The sequence below is a fragment of the Amblyomma maculatum genome, chromosome 8 (assembly GCF_055883805.1).
Source record: "Amblyomma maculatum isolate TAMU_Amacu chromosome 8, ASM5588380v1, whole genome shotgun sequence".
NCBI classification, from domain to species: domain Eukaryota; kingdom Metazoa; phylum Arthropoda; class Arachnida; order Ixodida; family Ixodidae; genus Amblyomma; species Amblyomma maculatum.
Window position 1 is genome coordinate 111910597 of NC_139351.1, and position 19339 is coordinate 111929935.

Sequence of the window (19339 nt, forward strand, 5' to 3'; positions counted from 1 at the left end):
CGCATCCGCGCAGGTTAATAAGGCAGTAACGGCTTGGAGCACGAAATAAGCATTATATTCAGCTATTGTACTGGAGGGGAGAGGAAAAACAATAGTGTTAGTTCGAAGGTGCACTTATCTCCCATGCCATGGAAAAGATGTATAACGATTCTGTGTATAAATGAGCTAGTAAATGGCCTACATAAGAGGAAAACTGAAATCATCAAGCGGGATAGAATTGACCAGCGCATGGCCAACTTGTTGCGTTTACTTGCCCACCAGTCTTGGGCGTGGTCCATAACCAGGAGGTGCATTACATTATTAGAAATACGATGTGCGTGTGCGTTAGCGGAAGGCTCTTCATTATAGACACGAAATTGACGAAAAGGGGGGACTACGGCAAGGGCAATGGGAACCGAAATGCGCTGCCCCGTTGCTTTTTGTTTTATTATTATTTTGCTCTACACCGCTTTCACGCAGAACCGACTGGAAGCCGCTCAAACCGGATGGAAAACTCCAAATGCTTGAAACCTTCTTTATTAACAGAATATGGTCTCTTCAGAAAACGAGTGTGGCATGGCATTTAACTTATGCTGGCACGTTAGGTCCAAGGACAAAGCAAGTAATGTTTGCATTAAAACCTATTTTGCAACAATAGCAGCCATTATTCAGTAACATTTAGCCGGGTTTTATTGCTGTTGGGTCGCAAGTTTGAATATTTTTTGTACTAGGGCATAAATTATTTTTAATTTACAAATAAAAAAGATTAAAAAAATTTCACAAAACATTGCAATGCTGCGGTGTAAATTTAAAACTCGCCGAGAAATAGTGATTATAAATTATGTCACTGCACCTGTAGTTCGGCTGGAAAACCTTGATTTGCGCTCCCTGACGCGGATGACGATTTTGAGATCATGGCCACAATAATGTTGGCTCTGAACGCCTACCAGGCACATTTATGTTTTATTAAGGCATCGTTTTTTTTTCCTCTTCCTTTAAGTAATTTCTTGGCACCTCTTGTCACTCCCAGAATATATATTCAGCTGTTTCCCTGTCTTCCCTTTTTCCTCAATCCAGGCTTCCCCAGCGTTGGGTAGGAAGCATGTTCCTTCTTCTTGTTAACTTTCCATTCTTTCCATCTCTTTTCTCACACCTGTTACTTAAAAGTGTTACAAAAATTGCCTTATCGCCCAGTTGGTTTCATGCATAGCTTCGACGTGTTACCTAACGTTTCTACGAAGTAACAGAGCGACATTTTATAGCTATCAACCTATCCTGAACCTTAATTTCTAGTCCGGGGTGCATGCCCATCCATGCCCTCAGTGAAAATGTCATTGCCGCGAGCGATACTGATATAAGGTAGCCCTTCCACGCTCAGTGTTTATTTCATTGACAGGTGTCAATATGCATGGTGGTCGGTGCTGGGTCCCGATAGCTGGAAAAGGGAGTGATTGCTCCGCTGTTCTAGTTATTATAACTGAATCTAAACATGACTTAACTAGAGTACTTAAATATGATTAATTGGTTTATGCTGTTTAACGTTCCAAAGAGACACGGGCTATAAAACAAGTATTCCCTGCGCAAACCATGACAACCGGAACAGCTCGACAATGTTGTAATGATAGTCAAACGAACCACAAATGCAGGACATTATTATATATGCCGCAGTAAAATCCTGTTACACGATTGCAGGTACCCTTACTCTATTACTTGAGAAGCTGCTCAACGAAGTGCACCACATAAAGAATGGTTTACCGGGAAGCTTCTGTGCCCATAAGTAAGGCGCAAATAGTACGATGTCATCGCTTGGACAAAACGCTGCTTTACAATTCCTGGTTTCTTATGCCTAATTATGTCCATTAAATAAATGTACCAACGTCATATGCAAGTTCATAAGAATTTCTCACATTTCAGTTCCTCCAGCACGTTTCGGCAAAGCCGACATGCAGAAGCAATCAAAGAAAATAGAGAGGAATCATCCCAAATGGTCGCTATGGTGGCGGCATGCAGTATGCTGGAAACTGCGGTTTTTATGGCACTAAAATACAAATCTGTTGACAGAAATTTTGCCATTTCATCACAAAGAAATGGAAATAAAAGTACCTCTTCCCGTCTCCCCTTCTGAAAGTGACACTGCCGTTTTCTTTCTTTCTTTTTTTTTGCTTGCGCAGTATTCAGAGCACGGGCGGCGCACCGTCATGTTTGAGGAATTGTTATTTAAAGGGTGTACCTAAACTCGTTGGCAATGCAAAACTGGTCTCGGAGCCCCTCTTGTCGAAAAGGGTGCTCATTAAAACGCGTTATCAGGCTACCAATGTTGATCATGGAGACAGTGCTACGTGTATCCATATCCTTCACAGTTTGGCATCCTTTGAAAGGAGTTACACGACGTAAATCTCCCTCGCGCACTATTCCTCCAACCGGGAGCAGAGCAGCATATCTATATGAACTTCGTCTGGCTGGAGAGTTGCATGCAACAGATTCCAATGCTGGGGACTCGGGGCGTGGGTGATTGCATAAGTGACTATGCCACCTGCATTTCCGCATTGCGGGGAAAGCCACGGCGACGCAACTGCAGCAGGGCCCCGCCGTAAATGGCACCAGGCGCCGCAGAAAAACGTGACGTCATTGCTTCGAATGCTCTGACGTTACAGGCGCCGGTGACAAGCAAGCCGGTGCAATGAAACAAACAAGATGGTCGGTTTGCGGGGTTTAACGTCCCAAAGCGACTCAGGCTATGACAGACACCGTAGTGGAAGACTCTGGAAATTTCGACCACCTGTGGGTGGTTAACGTGCACTGACATCGCACAGCAGACGGGCGCCTAGCTTTTCGCCTCGAACAAAAAGCGGCCGCCGAAGCCGGGATTCGATCCTGCGTCCTTGGCGGCCGCTTTTCGACGGAGGCGAAAAGCAAGGCGCCCGTGTGCTGTGCGATGTCAGTGCACGTTAAAGAGCCCCATGCGGTCGAAATTTCTGGAGTCTTTTACTACGGCGTCTCTCATAGCCTGAGTCGCTTTGGGACGTTAAACCCCACAAAACCACAAAACCAATATACTGTAGACCTTCAGCTATAAACTTAGGCGTTACTACCGTCATCATTGCGGTTTTATTTACCGTTAGTTTCAGGAGGGGATACGTTAATCACGCAGTAGACTACAGCGCGACTGCGCGATGCACGCAATGCTTTATCCACGACACGCGTATCATCTCAAGAAGGGCTAGTGTCTGGTGAACACCTTCATGCATTAATTCGCTTTCTCTTTGCATAGCAATGGCTTAATCGCGCGGGATACCATCGAACAGGTGCACGAAGTTCCTGGTTAACGACGCGACGCCACTGGTCAATGTCTGTTTCCCAGCCTGCAGCGGCAAGCGCGCCTTAACAACTTCCTCTCTGCTGGGCACGTTGCCGTGCTTCGCCACTCAGACATTTTGCCGCGTAATCACTTTGCGCCCAGTAATAGCGTCGGCACAACAACGACGAACACGACAGCCGCTCAGGCGACGTCCGTTCGCGTGCTTTCGGACCATGCATAGCCGTCCGTTCGTTCCCGGTGTACACGCAATTCGTGGCAGAACAACTAGCATCAACAACAGCACGCGTAGCATGCGTGAATGATAAACTGGGCCATGCATTTTCTTCACTGGACCTCGGAGGGAGAGGGCTCATTACCTTCTTTCCCCCGTTCCTCAACCTTCTGTGCTTGTGAAGCTAAGCCGCGGTTCTGCGGAGGGAGAAAGATTACTCCCTTCTCTCTCTCTCTCTCTCTCTCTCTCTCTCTCTCTCTCTCTCTCTCTCTCTCTCTCTCTCTCTCTCTCTCTCTCTCTCTCTCTCTTCATTTGCCCCGCTCTTTTTTGATGCTTGAGAACCTATATTTGTTTGCTTGAGCTTCGGTTGTAGATTTTAGTAAAGGGAGAGAGGTATTCAACTCCAAGAGGCCTCTCTCATGTCCCGTATGGAAAGCTATGCCACGGTTATATGTTAGGTGAGAAATAGTTTCATCCTCTTCACTCCTCTCTTCCGCGCCTTCCCCTCTCTGTTCTCATTCATGCGAAGCTAGTTTTGTTTCTCTAGAACAGGACTGGGGGAATTGCATGCGGTGAGAGGGGCCATTAGCCTTCTCTTACCCGCTCTCATCCTCCTCTCTGCTTTCTGCCTGCTCCTCTTGTTCCTTATGCGCCTGAGCAATGTTGCTGGCATTGCCGACGACGCCACCGCGCACTCGGAGATGATAGCCGGGCGATGTAATTAAGGTCCTCCCGATGCCTCGCTGGCGGGCTCCGGGCATCGCTGATGGCTCCCCTGAGCGACGGCGGCTCCGAGCTGCGGCGTCTCATTAAAGATGCAAGCACCGCCGACGAGGGAGCACAGCGCATGCTTCGCGGATGTTCGAAGCGGGAGCTGGAAATGGGAAAACAAGCACACACACACATGACCCTCGTGCGCCGCAATATGGGCGGCCCGTTTTGATGAAGTGCCTGCGCGCAAACGGGCTTCGATAAATTTCCTTCTTGCATTCCCCTCGTCTCCTCTCCTTCCCTCGGCCGTCTACAACACCCGTTTCCCTCGTCCGCCTGCTTAGCGACAAAATAAGCACTGTTTGCGGCCATTGCCATGGTCCCTGGCGGTTCGTTAACGGCCGGTTTGGAAAGAACGATGTTGTTTCTTTTCTCTGCTCTTTTCTATTTTCAATTTGCATCGCAAGCATTAACGGTGTAGCATCATATGTACACAGTAGCAGACAGTGTATCGAGAGATAGCTGTTTTTGCTCTCTTTTCCGAGCCTGCTTTGTGGGAGACCCAAAATTCCAGTGGGCTACACTTATAAGCGGAGTAGGAGGGGCAGGTGGAATGCAGGTGAACAGAGGCTTATAGCAGCCGCCGCGTAGAAATGTGCGATCGTGGCGCACTTGTCGTTAGCTGACTACTAAATGCTCGACTTTTTATTCTTAACTCTTCGTCGTTCACGTGACGTTGTACCGTGTGACAGATTGAGTAAGTATCCACATGTACGGGATTTCTATATGTTTATACTACGCCGCTGCTTTGGGACATATCCGAGCAGGAAAAGGGAGGTACCGGTGTGGACAAAAGGAAACGGAGCATGCTATTTTCTTCTACCATTTTTCACGCGGTGCATATTTGAAACTGCTAATCGCGGTATGTGTGAACCGGTAGTAGACGCAAGTGCCCTTTTACTTGGACAGATATTGTTTTCTTATCTCCAGTGCGAAAGGCGCTATTTTAATTTGACTGAAAATGCATGCTCCGTTTATTTATGCCCGCACCTGTACGTAAAATTCAACCGCTAACATGCAGTCAGAACGATGGAAGTCAGCCCATCTGTGCAGTATTATAATTGGCATTAAAATGTTTCAAGGCACGCTTTCTTACACACCAAGTGAGGGAGCACAGAGCTGTACACATAGTCACAAGATAAACCAACCTTCATAAGGCAGTGTCAGAAAACGTCGTCTAGACTACACCAGGAGCTATGCAACTGCTGTTCTGACCACGTGAGTTCACCCGCCTGCGATTTTATTGCGGAAGCAATACCACGACAGCCAAAGCTAGGCCTCGGGTGGCCGCAGCTACGCCGTGAAAAGGCAGCTACGCCATGTAGATACGTCTCCTCATAAAAAATCAGCCGGCCATCAAATTTTAATTCACGTTACTCCTATGTCACGGACTGGAGCTGCCAACTCTGGTCGCTCCTATCAATGGAAGGGTGATATCAGAATTAGCCTGCCAGAACTGTTCGCCCTCTCGTTACCCCTACGACACGCAGGCACGTCCATACGGCTTGGTTGAAGCGTCACTTTATATCTGGGTTGGTAGCTGTTGTTGTTGTGGCTGTAGGAAGAAGGAAAAGAAAATGCACGGGCCTGCTACTGGCTCCGTAGCTGAGCCACATCCTCTGCCTTGTGCAGACAGAATAGAGAAAGTAGAGAATAAAGGAAAAAAAGAGGGAGAGAAAGACGCGCCGCAACAGCCGTCGTCCACTACCACCACCTAGGTGGTGGCGGGTGCAATGACGGCCTACAACAAATAAAACTTCAGTGGCAGGCTAGCCACCGCCGCTAGCGGGGTTTACCTACCGTCCAAGCCCCGTAGGGCCAGAAACAGCCACCCTTGTCTCACCCTTAAAGAATGAGCCTACGTGGGTCCAATTACGTAGCATTTTACACTGATAGGGAGTGATAGGGGAATACTGTAGCAGGCAAAAGAAGCTTCCACCGTTGCTTTCGCAATTCAACTACAGTTAACCAGAGCTAAACCACAAATAAATTTCGTCATAAAAGCATTTTAACCTAAGAATTATTGAACGCAGAATTCTCACTGGTGGGTTTATCGGCCCAAGCATCCTTAATAAACTTTTGTGAACAACTGCTGCAGATTAGACACCTCTTAGTTTCACTGTGCTAGAGCTCACCTTATATTTAAAACCTTGGTTGTATTTAGTGGGACACCCGGTATGTGTACTCCAATATAATAATAATAATAATAATAATAATAATAATAATAATAATAATAATAATAATAATAATAATAATAATAATAATAATAATAATAATAATAATAATAATAATAATAATAATAATAATAATAATAATAATAATAATAATAATAATAATGCCCCGCTGAGGTGTCTCTCATAGCCTGAGTCGCATTGGGATGTTAAACCCCACAAACCAACCAACCATTATTATTATTATCACATTTCTTTCTTCTCTCACTATTTACTGTATGAATGCATATTATATAAACTCATAGCACGTCAATTGTTGTTGTTACGCCCTGGCAGAGCTAGACCTTTCTTTCTTTTCCAAGTAAAGAGGGAAGTATGGCCTTTGTCTTCCCTGCTGCCTTAGCAAATAACGCTTACATCTCACAGCAGTGTGGAAATTAAGCTATTGCCACAAGAAATAAACGTCGGTAGAGCATTACGCCTGAAAAATCACAATAAAGACAAACAAAATGATTTTATTCCAGCTACGTAAGCACGATTCCAAGAAGTGTGAGAAGAGATAGAAGGGAGGAGGTGAGTATTAACTCAGCCACCGATTGTTGTATTCAGTAGTATGTCACAACGGCGCAACGAGGTGCTACGTTTCATTCATTACCCTCCGAAACATTAATCTTTGCCGCAACTGGTAACCAATATTGGACGCTGGATAAATAGATGTACAGGAATAAAGGGAAAATGCGATAAAAACAACCCTTGCTTGCCTCGACACAGTTCTGGCAAGGAGCTCAGCAAAGTATAGCATTATTGCATCTCTGCCCGAGTATAAACAGAGAGCGCCTGCACTAGAACGCCTTTACATTTCATTCATCTTGATAAAGCCCTGTCCCAAGAGGAAGGAGGAAAGGAAATTATGATGGTGAGAGAAATGAACCAAGAGATATTGGAAAAACCGCGGGAGGCGGAGGAGTAGGAAAGAGAATGATCTGACAAGGGCCATTTTAGGACCTTCGCGTTTCTAATTCTTGTTTCTTTCCTCTCTTCTTCGGTGAGACATGACACTAGCGCCCGCCATGTTGACGCCTGCGTTCGTCGTTACCGTGGACGCCGCGAGGAGGCGCTTACAAGCGCGTTCACCGAGGCGACGACACTTCGTGACTGATGCGATCGCGACGTGGCTAAAACGCGCCGCCAGACAGTCTCTCCGGCTGCCGATGCTCGTGAAAAGGGACGGCCGGAACCCCTTCGATCAGAGTGAATGCGCTCGCGACACGGATTATGGCTGATCGCAGCTGAGGAGCCATTAATCTTGGCTTGCAGCCGTACGCACCCGCTGTCGCAGGGGACATCGACGAGCAGCGCGGCGGCTTCCTTTTCTCGCATCGGCGCACGCGAGACACTCGCATTTCGGCTTTTCCCGGATCCATTCGGCTTGGCTCGGAGCATTGGCTTCTCCTCACCGCCGCACCAAGCTCGCTCCCAATCAGCGGAAAGGCCGGCCCACCGCGATTGAATAGAGGGTCCTACGGCTTTGTAATGTTTCGTTTTCTTACCGGATGTATTACGCGCAGTCGAAGTAGACACTGTCGAATATTCGTCTCGCCAATACTGGGGCCGTTTCGCGGCTATTTCTCTAACTCGGCGTCCTCTAGGCATTATGGGCAACGTCGTTGCTTTATTCATCTCTTCCGGAGTGGCTCTTTGTTCCATCCACTCGCGGACCTAATAAATGACGGTGAAACGACAAGTGTGTTCTAACTTTGCGATGGAAATGAAGCTTTTCGATTACAAGACGCGCAGTAACCACCAGAAGTGTTTTATATATATATATATATATATATATATATATATATATATATATATATATATATATATATATATATATATATATATATATATATATATATATATATATATATATATATATATATATATATATATATATATAAGGGTAGCACAACATACGACGTACGTAACAACGTCCATGATTTATGAGCCCACAAGCACTAAAAGAAAAGAACAAGGCAATGTGTATATTCTTAGAATCGAAGTAGTCAGTGTGTCATTACCGCTCGAAAGCACCGTAAAAAGTAGGCTTCTTTGTGCATACGCTTTTCGGAAACAAAACGCGTTTGTTTGCACAGTGGAGGACGCTTAAACAGCAAGCAAACCCGCTCTTGTCTATGTTCAATAGACCTATCTTACTAATGCAGCGTGCGTTAGTGCTTTGTTCGAGCATCCGGTAACATATACAGCGCCTATTTTGTGTTAGCACAACCACTCAAAACGTCACGTAGCACGCGCGATCTGCTAACTTTATTCAAATTTGTAGAGCTACACGCCATTCATCACCTACAGGGGAATTTTGATACGCACTGTAGGGCTTCCTACTGGTAACGCGGCTAATGTTTGCAATGCAACAGCCCCCACTTGCTGGTTTTTCGCTACCAGCAAAAATCCCCGTCAAACAATCTGCGAGTTCCCGAGCCTGACAATCTCCTGGCTACGTTTTAATCAAAAGCAACTGTGCTCACTGCGTTTAGGTCTAAGCGCAGAGCTTTGTTTGTAATCTGCTTCTCTACGAGGCTAAAATTTTCATTTCTACCCTTAAATGCTAATAAAGGATTGTTTCTTATTATCGCCACTGCTTGGGGAACTGGTACATCCTCCAGAAAAAAGGCAAAAAAATATTGTCTGCGTCAACATTGTGTGCCGTCTAAACTGCGTTTTAATCATCTGGATTTTTCCTGTCAAAGTAGAGATGTCTGATTTAGTTCGAAATCGACTTATCCAGAGAACAATGCCTTTTAAGTGAATTAGCCGTGCTTGTTGAATAGAGCTGCACTGAGATATTGCTGTTTTTGAATTCGTTCAGGGTTGACAAGATTAACGAAATGTTTAATATTGAACCAAGGCTTTCTGGACGACAAATGTAAACTATTACACGCCTTTACCAACACAAATACCGAGACAGCTGCAGATACATATGGTCTTCTCGCTTTTAATAACTGATACGTAAAGTGACATTAACCATGCTTTATGATTAAAAAAAAAAAACACGCATTCCACACTAGACACCTCTTCTTCAGAGAACCAGAGATAAGCCATAAAAGTAGCGTGTTTTTACGAGCAGTGAATGATCAAACTTGAAATGCACTACATTAGATGGTTTACGATTTCAAGATCAATTTTCTCTCTTTTTCCTCCGCAGCTAACGTACGCCGACACTCACCCGATGTATACACTGGAGAACTACCCGAACTTTTTCCGGGTGGTGCCGTCCGAGTCCGTGTTCAACGAAGCCCGGCTCGCCCTGCTCAAGGAATACAAATGGACCCGGGTTGGAACTCTATACCAGACTAACCCTCGATACGCACTGGTGAGCAAATTTCTGCCGACCTTCCACCAATTGTATTTTATTTTTCGCAGAGTAGTTATCCCCCGAAAAGCGGCGTCTTAGTTATCTCAGGCGCATTACTAGCCGGTTGCTGACTCTGTTAACCATGTCGCTAATCCTCAACTGCTGCACTCAGTGAAGAAATGTTATAATATAGGTTGAACTACTATTCACAGTTTCATTTTGTGCTATGGTGCGGTGGTTTGCTGGTAGAGGAGGGGCAGCCTTCCACCCCTCCGCTGGTGTTGCGTCCTCGCTAGCGACCCACGGAGGGAGCAAAGGGACAAAGACCGAGACGACACAGCGTTAATACTCGAATGCTATTTATTCTACTTTCAAATAATACAGAGCATCCCGCTAGCTATACAATATCAACAAGGTTTTCCTTTAAAGAAGAACGCTACGTAAGAAGGGCTTCTGACTCACCGGCTGAGGAAATGGGGATGCGACTTCGGCGGCAACTATTTGCGCGCCGCAATCTTCGGTCAAAGCCGTACCACGGCGGCGGTCGTGGGAGGCGGTGAGAGCGTGCGGTATTTGCGGGTCGCTTCGCTGTTCGAAACCAGAAGACGGGTGGGTGCGTACGGCGGGTCCTCCCGTGTGCGCCACATACTCCGTGCCAGCTATCCCCCGGCATTCGCCAGGAGAAGCGACGAGAGACGACCGTTCGCGTTACTGGCTGGATTCAGAAGCTCCGTGTCGTCTTCTCGCGGGGATCCGCGTAGTCATCTTAGCGGCGCACCCAACGCTGGTGCTTTTTCCACCTATGGAAGGTAATTATCTTTTCCTTGCCGGCGCTTCCACGATGATCACTAGGGTGGTGGTATTTGGATGCCGTGAAGGGGGAGGAAACTGGTTTTCCAGAATGGAGAGCTCAGAGTAAACTGTTGCGTCAGTTTTCCGATAAAATTGCATGTGGTTTCCAGGTGTGTTCAGGCGTATGGGACGTCACTACCCGTGCTAAGGTGTGCAACAGCTCGCAGCGGTTACGTTGCTCCTAAAGTCGCTTTTGTCACGTCTATTTGTCACGCCAAAACACAAAGTTGTTCCTTAACGCATCACAGCCGATGGCCATCTGGTGGCACCTCTCTTTACTCCTCCTGTTTCACAGTCATGAGCTGCGGCGTCGCTGCATTCAAGAGCAAAGCCAAGTTAGATTTAGTGTCATTTGTGTATACCAGAGTAGGCACTCGATTGCAGTAAATAGCAGCTTACTTTATTGAGATGCTTTCAAGTCCCAAGGTGACACCGCCTAAGAGCTGTTGCGTAGTGGAACGCTCCGAAAATTTCAATCACATGCTGTTCGTTAAAGGGGAAATATATTGCATAACAAACGGACACCCTACGTGTCGCTTCCATCGAAACGCCGCCGTCTCACCTGAGACCGAACCCGCATCATTTGGAGTTACTACCAGAGGGCCTAACTGCGACAGCATGACGGGGCAGAAAAAAATGGATAATAAACGTTTCTGTCAGCTTAGCCACAAACAATTAGTGAAAGATTTAGTAACATATTTCTTCCAGCTATCACTTCATTACATCTACAACTTCCTCCACATGTAGCGATAGGTGTCCCAGCTAGCTTGGACCAAGATTTAAAAAAAGAATAAGGTTTACCTTAGCACAGTGAAATAAATTCAGAGATGTTCACAGTCCCCTATGCTGACCTCCAGAAGTTTTTCGTTCACTACATTTCATTAATTAGTAAAGACTAAATAACTATTTGTAATTATTGGCTTGAGAGAAAAAGAGTTAATGCAAAAGTTGCGGATACTCTCGAAAAACAAATAGCTACGTTGTTTCAATCACGCTAAGACTTACGCCGCCCTATTTATAGGCCTTCAAAAAATACTGTCACGTGACCAGCTGTTATTTTAAATAATTCGCCAAATGCGTACATTCAGCTTCATCGAAGAGAGCATGACCCAGAAAAGCGGGTTTTGTTATCTCGAACGCGTCTCGAGGCTTTAAAGTGACGCCGAAGTTACGAGAAATTTCATTTTGTTGCGCCAGGCGTCGTTTTCGGCTGGTAAAAATATCATTTAACGCAAACGCTTGTTTAATGGAAACAACATATCTATCCATTTCTCGAGAAGATCTACAACTTTGCATTGAAACTTTTTCTCTCAAGGCAATAATAAGAAATAGCCAATTAATATTTACTAATTAATTAATTGTAGTGCACAAACAATACTGGAGGTTAGCATAGGCGACTCTGAAATCTCTGAATTCGTTTCACTGTGCTAGGGAAAAGCGCATTTTTTTTTAACTTTGTTATATTGTGTGTTTATATATATGTGAATGTATGCATGCATGCATGCATGCATGCATGTATGTATGTATGTATGTATGTATGTATGTATGTATGTATGTATGTATGTATGTATGTATGTATGTATGTATGTATGTATGTATGTATGTATGTATGTATGTATGTATGTATGTATGTATGTATGTATGTATGTATGTATGTATGTATGTATGTATGTATGTATGTATGTATGTATGTATGTATGTATGTATGTATGTATGTATGTATGTATGTATGTATGTATGTATGTATGTACGTACGTACGTACGTACGTACGTACGTACGTACGTACGTACGTACGTATGTATGTATGTATGTATGTATGTATGTATGTATGTATGTATGTATGTATGTATGTATGTATGTAGAGAGAGAGTAAGAAAAATGAATTTCGTTGTATAGTGTAACTGCCTAACCTATACCATAATCAACCGTATGCGCGTACGCAGAGAGCAACGTGATATAAAATGCACTTTTATTCGGTGTTTTAATCGGATGTCGTCAAGTTCGGAGTTTTTTGTTTATGCCATCTGCTTAGCTTAGTTTTTTCTTAGGCTGCTTCCAAAATTGTATAATTCATTAGTCGTTATCATTAGGGCGCAGGCGTTATCAGATGACTTGGAACCAACTAGCACCAATAAGAGACAAATTATTGACCCTTATGTTGGTTTACTTTTATAGGGAGTTATTTCTTGAGTAGGACCTAAAACATTTAAACAGCTCCCGATAAAGTGTATTGTGTAAAATGACTGGTTACCAAATCACAAGCGCGAAAAAAAGGGTAAAAACAGACACCGAATGATAGCCCTGAGCATGCAATCCAGACGAAAAAGCGGCACAAAAAACGACGACATAACCAGATCGAAGGATCGCTAACGCATCGCGTCTGCTTGTGTCTTCATTCTTGTAATTTATTTCGCCGCACAGAGTTTACCAACCTTCTGAACAAGCTCTCACTGCAAGCGATCCCTTTGGCGCATGATACCCACCGCTCTTCTATCTCCCTCAGTCCCTTCGTTTCCTGCCTTTATTTCCAATGTTGTGTAGTTATCTATTCCCCGTCAGAATAAGCCATCGAATCCTGGTTGATGTTCTAGACGTTCTAGGTTTGCACGCCTTCAACAACCGAAGAAAAAAGAAAGTAAGCAAGGAGCTTTTTTGCATAGCATTTGTGTCTAACAGGCAAACCACGCTTTACAGGACGAAACTTGTTTGCTCTTGTCTTATGAACCAAACAGCGTAGTGATTGATTGCAACACCAAAACGGCGAAAAACAAGAAAAAAGCACGAAACTGTAGAAAAAAAGCTAAAAATGGCAAGCATCGTTGCGTGGCCTCAAGAGAGAGGTCTGGCGCTGACGGGTGCATAATGGAGTGGGGCATCAGGTTTCAGTCATGGGTGTTTACTTGTCCCATTCCAATCTCTGTTCCCGGAAGTCCAGAAAATGTTGCAGCCGCTCCGACGATCGAAATTTGATCACAGACATGCGAAAACTAGAAAGGACGCGAGCTTAGAAACCTCTTTTTGTCCCTCAAAACGGATATCGTGCTTGCTATTTATTATTACTTTTTGCCAACGATTAAAGAAGTTGTTACGTAAAGCTGCGTATCCCTATCATTTTTTGCTTGTTTTGTTTTTTTGTATGTGGGTTGTTGGCCGTCATTGCAACCGTCATTGTTGCAATGGTGGACGACGGCTGTTGCGAAACGCGTCTTGGTCTCTCTCCCTTTGTTCTTTTTCTTTCTTCTCTATTTTGTCCTCTGTCCGCACGTGTCAGCGGAGGTGGCTCGGCTACAGAGCCAGTAGCAGGCCCGTGCATTTTCTTTTCCTTCTTGTAGTCGCAACAGCATTTTTTGTATTTGTGTGTCTCTTCTCTCATATGACTTTGTAGCTTAGTTGTCTTCTCTTGAGGAGCTTAAGTATATGCGACACAATTGTTCTTATGTTGCGGCAATCCATATGCCAGAAGCACTTTTGAAAACGAACGCTAGGTGGCTTGCTATGGTGAGTCATGTGGTTAGGCGCAACCGCGAAGCGAGCGCGTGGAGGAGAGCCTGCGGTGAGTCTTTTGTTTAGTTGCACCTGCCGAGCGACGATTCACGCGGAGACATAGAGTTAATACAACTAAGAGTAGAGCGAAAGCGACGCGGCACTCCCATGTAAACCCTCTCCACTCCTTTGCTAATCGTGTTCGCAGCCATGATAGTACGTCTCGTATCCTACAGCAGCATACAGCGAGCGCCCTCTAGCTCTAGGTACAGCAAACAAAATGATACAAAACCTGGACTTCTACCTAATACCAACGCCAAGCGCAAGCTAAGTGCCCTGGTAGACTTCATGTCGAAGTCTGGCGCCCTCAATCTCACCTAACACCCCGCCCCTTTCTTTTCCCCTCTAGGCCTCAGGTCATCCTCATGAATAAAGGTTTATGAATGAATGAATCACAAGTACGCTTTCATCAGCCTTTATAGCCCTTAAATTTTACAACTTTGAGAAAATAATTGTGAAAACATTTTTATGAACTTGTATGCTTTACAGATATGCTTTTTATAGTCTTCTGTGCGAGTAAAACAAAAATAATTAATAATGAGTGTACAGCCATGGCATTACAGGTGTGTAGTACAACCTCCTCGCTGCGCTTTACCCCCTGAGCGGCGAGCCAGCGGCGAGTCACGTGGTTAGGTGTACTTCTCGAGCGAGCGCGTCAGGCGGTTAGGCGCATGCTTTCAAGGTTTCTAGGTCGGAACGACGTGGCCTTGAGCTTTGCATGCTGGGTGTAGAGCTTTCGCTCCCAAAAAATGTGCCTAAATGGAGAGGCCATGAGAGGCAGTACCTAACACGTTGCAATCGTTAATCATTGGGCTATAAAGCCAAATCTTTATTATAGTCAGCAGTACGAGCTGATCACTTCACGATTGTCTCAGCGCATGGTGCAAGGTCATGGAATGTAAAATAGCGTTGGACGTATCGCTACTCGCGCTGATTCCAATACTGGCAGGCTCTACAGTTCTTGCCTTTCCTTCTCTTCTTTCAAGTTTTTCCTACGTTTCCAGCCCATCACTTCAATTTCGAAAAATGCTGCACCGGGTCTGGCATATCGAGTAATCATAAGGTTGAAGCAACATCGCTTTTCGTCTTCGTAAAAATCCTCTTTCAGATTTGCTCCGTAAACTTCTCATACATACTCATACTGTGTTACGCCTTGTTTTTTTTTTTTTGTTTTTTGCCGTAGTTATTAGTTTCTTACTTCTTTTGCTTTAAGTTTAGGTAGCTAACATTTGTTGGAAAATGCCAAGTTTATCATCTGTAATAAGGCACGACCTTCTTTTATTTCTCCTTTTCAGCTTTCTTCACTTCAGCGCCTCTTTGTTTTTGCTTTCTTCTCCTGGCATCATCGTGAAAAGAGGCTCGTTTGGACGATTGCTCGCAAAGTATATAGGGAGCCACTCGGAAATGTCGGCTCGCTTGCTCTCTCGCCCGTTCGCCTGCTCTGGTAACGACTCGCGCGTCCCCTTCTGCAATGTTCCTCAATTCTGCCGAGGCAAGCGGGAATGTTGCGCGCCGCTTTCCCGAAAGTACTGCTGCATCTTACCCTATCGCCATTTTGCCGCTTTTCACTGTTATTTCACGTGTCGCAATGTTTGTTCATTTTCACCGCTTTTACGCATTACTTATATGAAGATCCATGTTTGTTTCTGCGCTCGGTCGTATCCGTCGTCCGTCTCCTATCGCGTGTTTGTCCTTCGCTCGCTGCTCCGCGCATATGGTCTTTATGATTCCGAGGCGCTCCGCTTTTAGATAGCAGGTACCTTATGTTTGGCTCTCTATCGACACGATTTGTTTTTCTTTCTAATGTGTTCCATCTCTTCTTCTCCGCTCCGTTCCATAGATGGCACGTTCAAAGCTATCATCAATGCCAAATTGCAGGTTTCCTTTGAGTAAACCCTTTCTTATTTTGTTTTTATGTAGCCACTTCATGGTTGCTCTTTTTCTTGTCTTTTACCCGGCCTACTAGTTTTCGTAATTTGGTATACAATATAAAAATTCTGTTTCCTTAGCTGTTATCCGGCCGGCGAAAAGCTCCTCATCGAAAAGTTCATGCATCGTTTTTTGTTTTTTTGTTTTTTTTCAAGGAAGACACCTCCGACGGTCGTCATTATAATCAGCCCTCCACAGCTACGCTTTCGCTATTAGCTGCTGCTGGTGTGCAAACAGATCAGAGCCAAGCGTAGTTCCTAGGTCACTTACGCTTTTGTAGCCCCTGTTTTCGCAACTGGGCTTAATCGCCATCGTGCTCAGCTATTGCAGCTCCATTTTCACTAGCACTAATAATGTTCTGAATACGAAATACTCCAGTGCAGATCATATCCATTCCACGAAGAATGATTGCAGTTTTCTACCTAGTACGCAGTTTTCCTGCCTACCTGCCATTGTTTAGCAAATGAGGTAGTTGCCTATTAATAAAGATGTTCTATTATCTAAACCTGGGAGTAAAAGTGATAGCAACTATTTTTGAGGTCCTATCTTCTTTTTTGGAAACATTCTTAGTGCTTTTATTCAGCTTATGTTTCATACAGTGGGTAACGGTCAACGCTGATATTTATGCGTCTAATAGTGTGTTTCTTCCTGCAGGAGGCAATTTAAAGGAACATACGCGACAAGCTCGGGTACAAGCTGTTTTGTTTTGTAGTTTGGCTTGATCCTATAGCTGTTCGCACATTCACTGCAGCGTAATTTAGGAGGCAGTTCAAATTACCAGGGAGTCTAATTTAACAGAGAGCGCCTGTGTCGGCCCTTCTTCCCGTGTGTCGTCTTATTCCCAACGATGCTTTTAGGTGTGCAGTACCAGCTAGCCCGACACCTTGCTCTTAGGAGTTTCAGGGAGCAATTTCCGGCGCTGTTTTTGGAAACAGAGCACTTATCTGAGAGATTCACAATAGGGGAAATCATTATCTCAAGGGAAGATGGAAGCCTTTCTTTTAGTTACAATATGTTCGGCCAGAAGTAATTCATTTTCTTATTTGCTGTTAAATTGCTCTCTTTTCAAAAGCTTCTTTTTTAATTTACGTTTCACGTTTTTTATATATATGTGCAGATAATTGAAATGGAAATGAGGGGCTCGTTATTACAGAGTTTAAAGGAGCCGACAGTCTACGTGTCTAAGGCAAATGTTGGGGAATATTTTTTTGTATATTTGGTTGTTGATATTTGACAAGAATTAGCCTTATGGTGATTATCGTGGTAAATAATATTAAGAGAATATTAAATTAAAAGCGGAAGAAAATTAATCACCATAATCACTAATAATCACCATAATACTAATTCTTGTCTTATATCAACAACCAAACATATAAAAACAAGTTCCCCACCGTTTGCCTTAGACTCGTAGACTGTCAGCTCCTTTAAATTATGTATATCTGTCTTAGCTAGCGATAAAGCTCAATTTCTTTTAAATAACACTTCGTACGACCTTTTCATTGGCTACAACGCTCCCGATATAGTACCTAGGAGGCGGAAGAAAAATGCCAAAGGCGGTCCAAATTTGCTAGTCGTGCATTTTGTCTCGTATGACAAATGATGTGCAGAAAAAGTAGCGGATGTGCCATTCAGCCTTTGCATCGTACAGTCTACAACGAACCACGTCCTGTCTGTTTGCTAGCTTTTTTTTTTTCTGTAGAGCTTTCGCTCTGTCTTTTCTTTTACCCTCATGGTGTACCGGGTGCATGTTCCTTGGGAGTGGTAGGATTCTTATTTTCTTCCTTGTGCTGTCTCGGAGTCTGCAAGCTTGAATCAAATGTTGTGAACGTTTCCTTGTTTGTCGTAGTTTGTAACAAATGAGCGACAATTTTGTTTCGCTGTCTAGCAGTGATGTGATTATAGTTTTAGTGACCTCAACCAGTGTGCTTCATGTGGCCAGTTGATGGCACCAGATTATTTATATTGTCGTGCCGGGGTTTTTAGGACTTTCGCAAAAGGCGCACGTGCAACACCGCCGACCTTTCTCGTAGTGGGAGTACATTCGGGGACACCCTTCTATGGATGTACAGCCAAGATTAGAGCCAACACGCACCAGCAGACTTTACATCGTGCACAGTCTACAACGAATGTCGTAGAAAATTGTTACTTTTGCGCTTTTTACTTGTTACGTTATTGAAACGTGTCTTTTCTTGCATGCGATTTATTCTTTGCAATATGCGCCGCCTGATGTTTCTCATTTATGCAATCAACTTATACGTCAGAATTTTTGCACTGGTGTGCACGGTTCTTACGCTTTCCTGACGGCAGCAATTCGAATATATGAACCGAAGTACCTTTATAGTCACATTTTGTTTTAATTTTTCAATCAAGTGCGCTAGATGACGGTCTCATACGTTCGTGTATTCAAACAAAGGTCGGAGTAATTATTTGTGGGCAGGTAATTTTACGTGTGGTGGAGCCCCTGCTAGTCTGCGGCGAAGAAGCCAAAGCGGTTTTAACGGGCTGCTGTGTTACATATGTTGTCGATGTGCGTGCTCCATTTCATTTCGAGAATTAGTGTGATCCTCAGGTAACTTGTAGGTGAAGTACAGATGATTTTTTTTTTCTTTTTTAGGTTATACACGTCGTTCTCGAAATCTCAATTTGCGTGCCCCATGCGGCACACCAGTCAGAAATGTTTTGTAAAGATGATTGAAATTTCACTTGATTGCTAGATTTGCTCACGGCTGTATAAATAACGCGGTCCTCTGAAAAAAGGTCTTAATGCCACAGTAGGGTCTGCGTACAAATGAATATCGCTCAGTATACAAGAAACCCTTCTTATTCAAGAAGATTGACTATATATACGCTTTCTGACACAACTCAGATATATCTTGGCAAATCATCTGGAATTGCCACCAGAAAACTGAGTCGTTTTCGTGCTTAATCTTTGTTACGTCCCAGTCTGGTAGCAAGTCCTAGCCAACTCACTTTGTTTTTCGCTCCCCTGCGTTTGCCCCTAAATAACATTTTCATAGAAGCAATATCCCGAATCTTGGACTTTTTCCGCCGAGATCATGACTGGTAAGATTATCTCAGCGTTAAAACACCTCAAACTTACCGAGTTTGTTGCCTCAGTTTAATCTGGTGCATTTTATTTCTCATGTCACGTGGAATGTGACACCGATGTTTTCTTTTCTGGCAAATTTTAATTCTCGCTGTCATT

At 44.2% G+C, this 19339-nt stretch overlaps 1 protein-coding gene across 6 annotated transcripts in view; it reads left to right on the top strand.

The window, feature by feature from the left end:
• The window catches only part of GABA-B-R2 (gamma-aminobutyric acid type B receptor subunit 2), a 332986-nt gene that overhangs the window by 227580 nt on the left and 86067 nt on the right, over nucleotides 1-19339 (top strand). For all 6 annotated transcript variants that reach the window (XM_084577253.1, XM_084577256.1, XM_084577254.1 and 3 more), the window contains exon 3: nucleotides 9660-9827. In XM_084577253.1, coding sequence (XP_084433379.1) covers nucleotides 9660-9827 — 168 coding nt within the window. The remainder of the gene's footprint in view (nucleotides 1-9659; nucleotides 9828-19339) is intronic.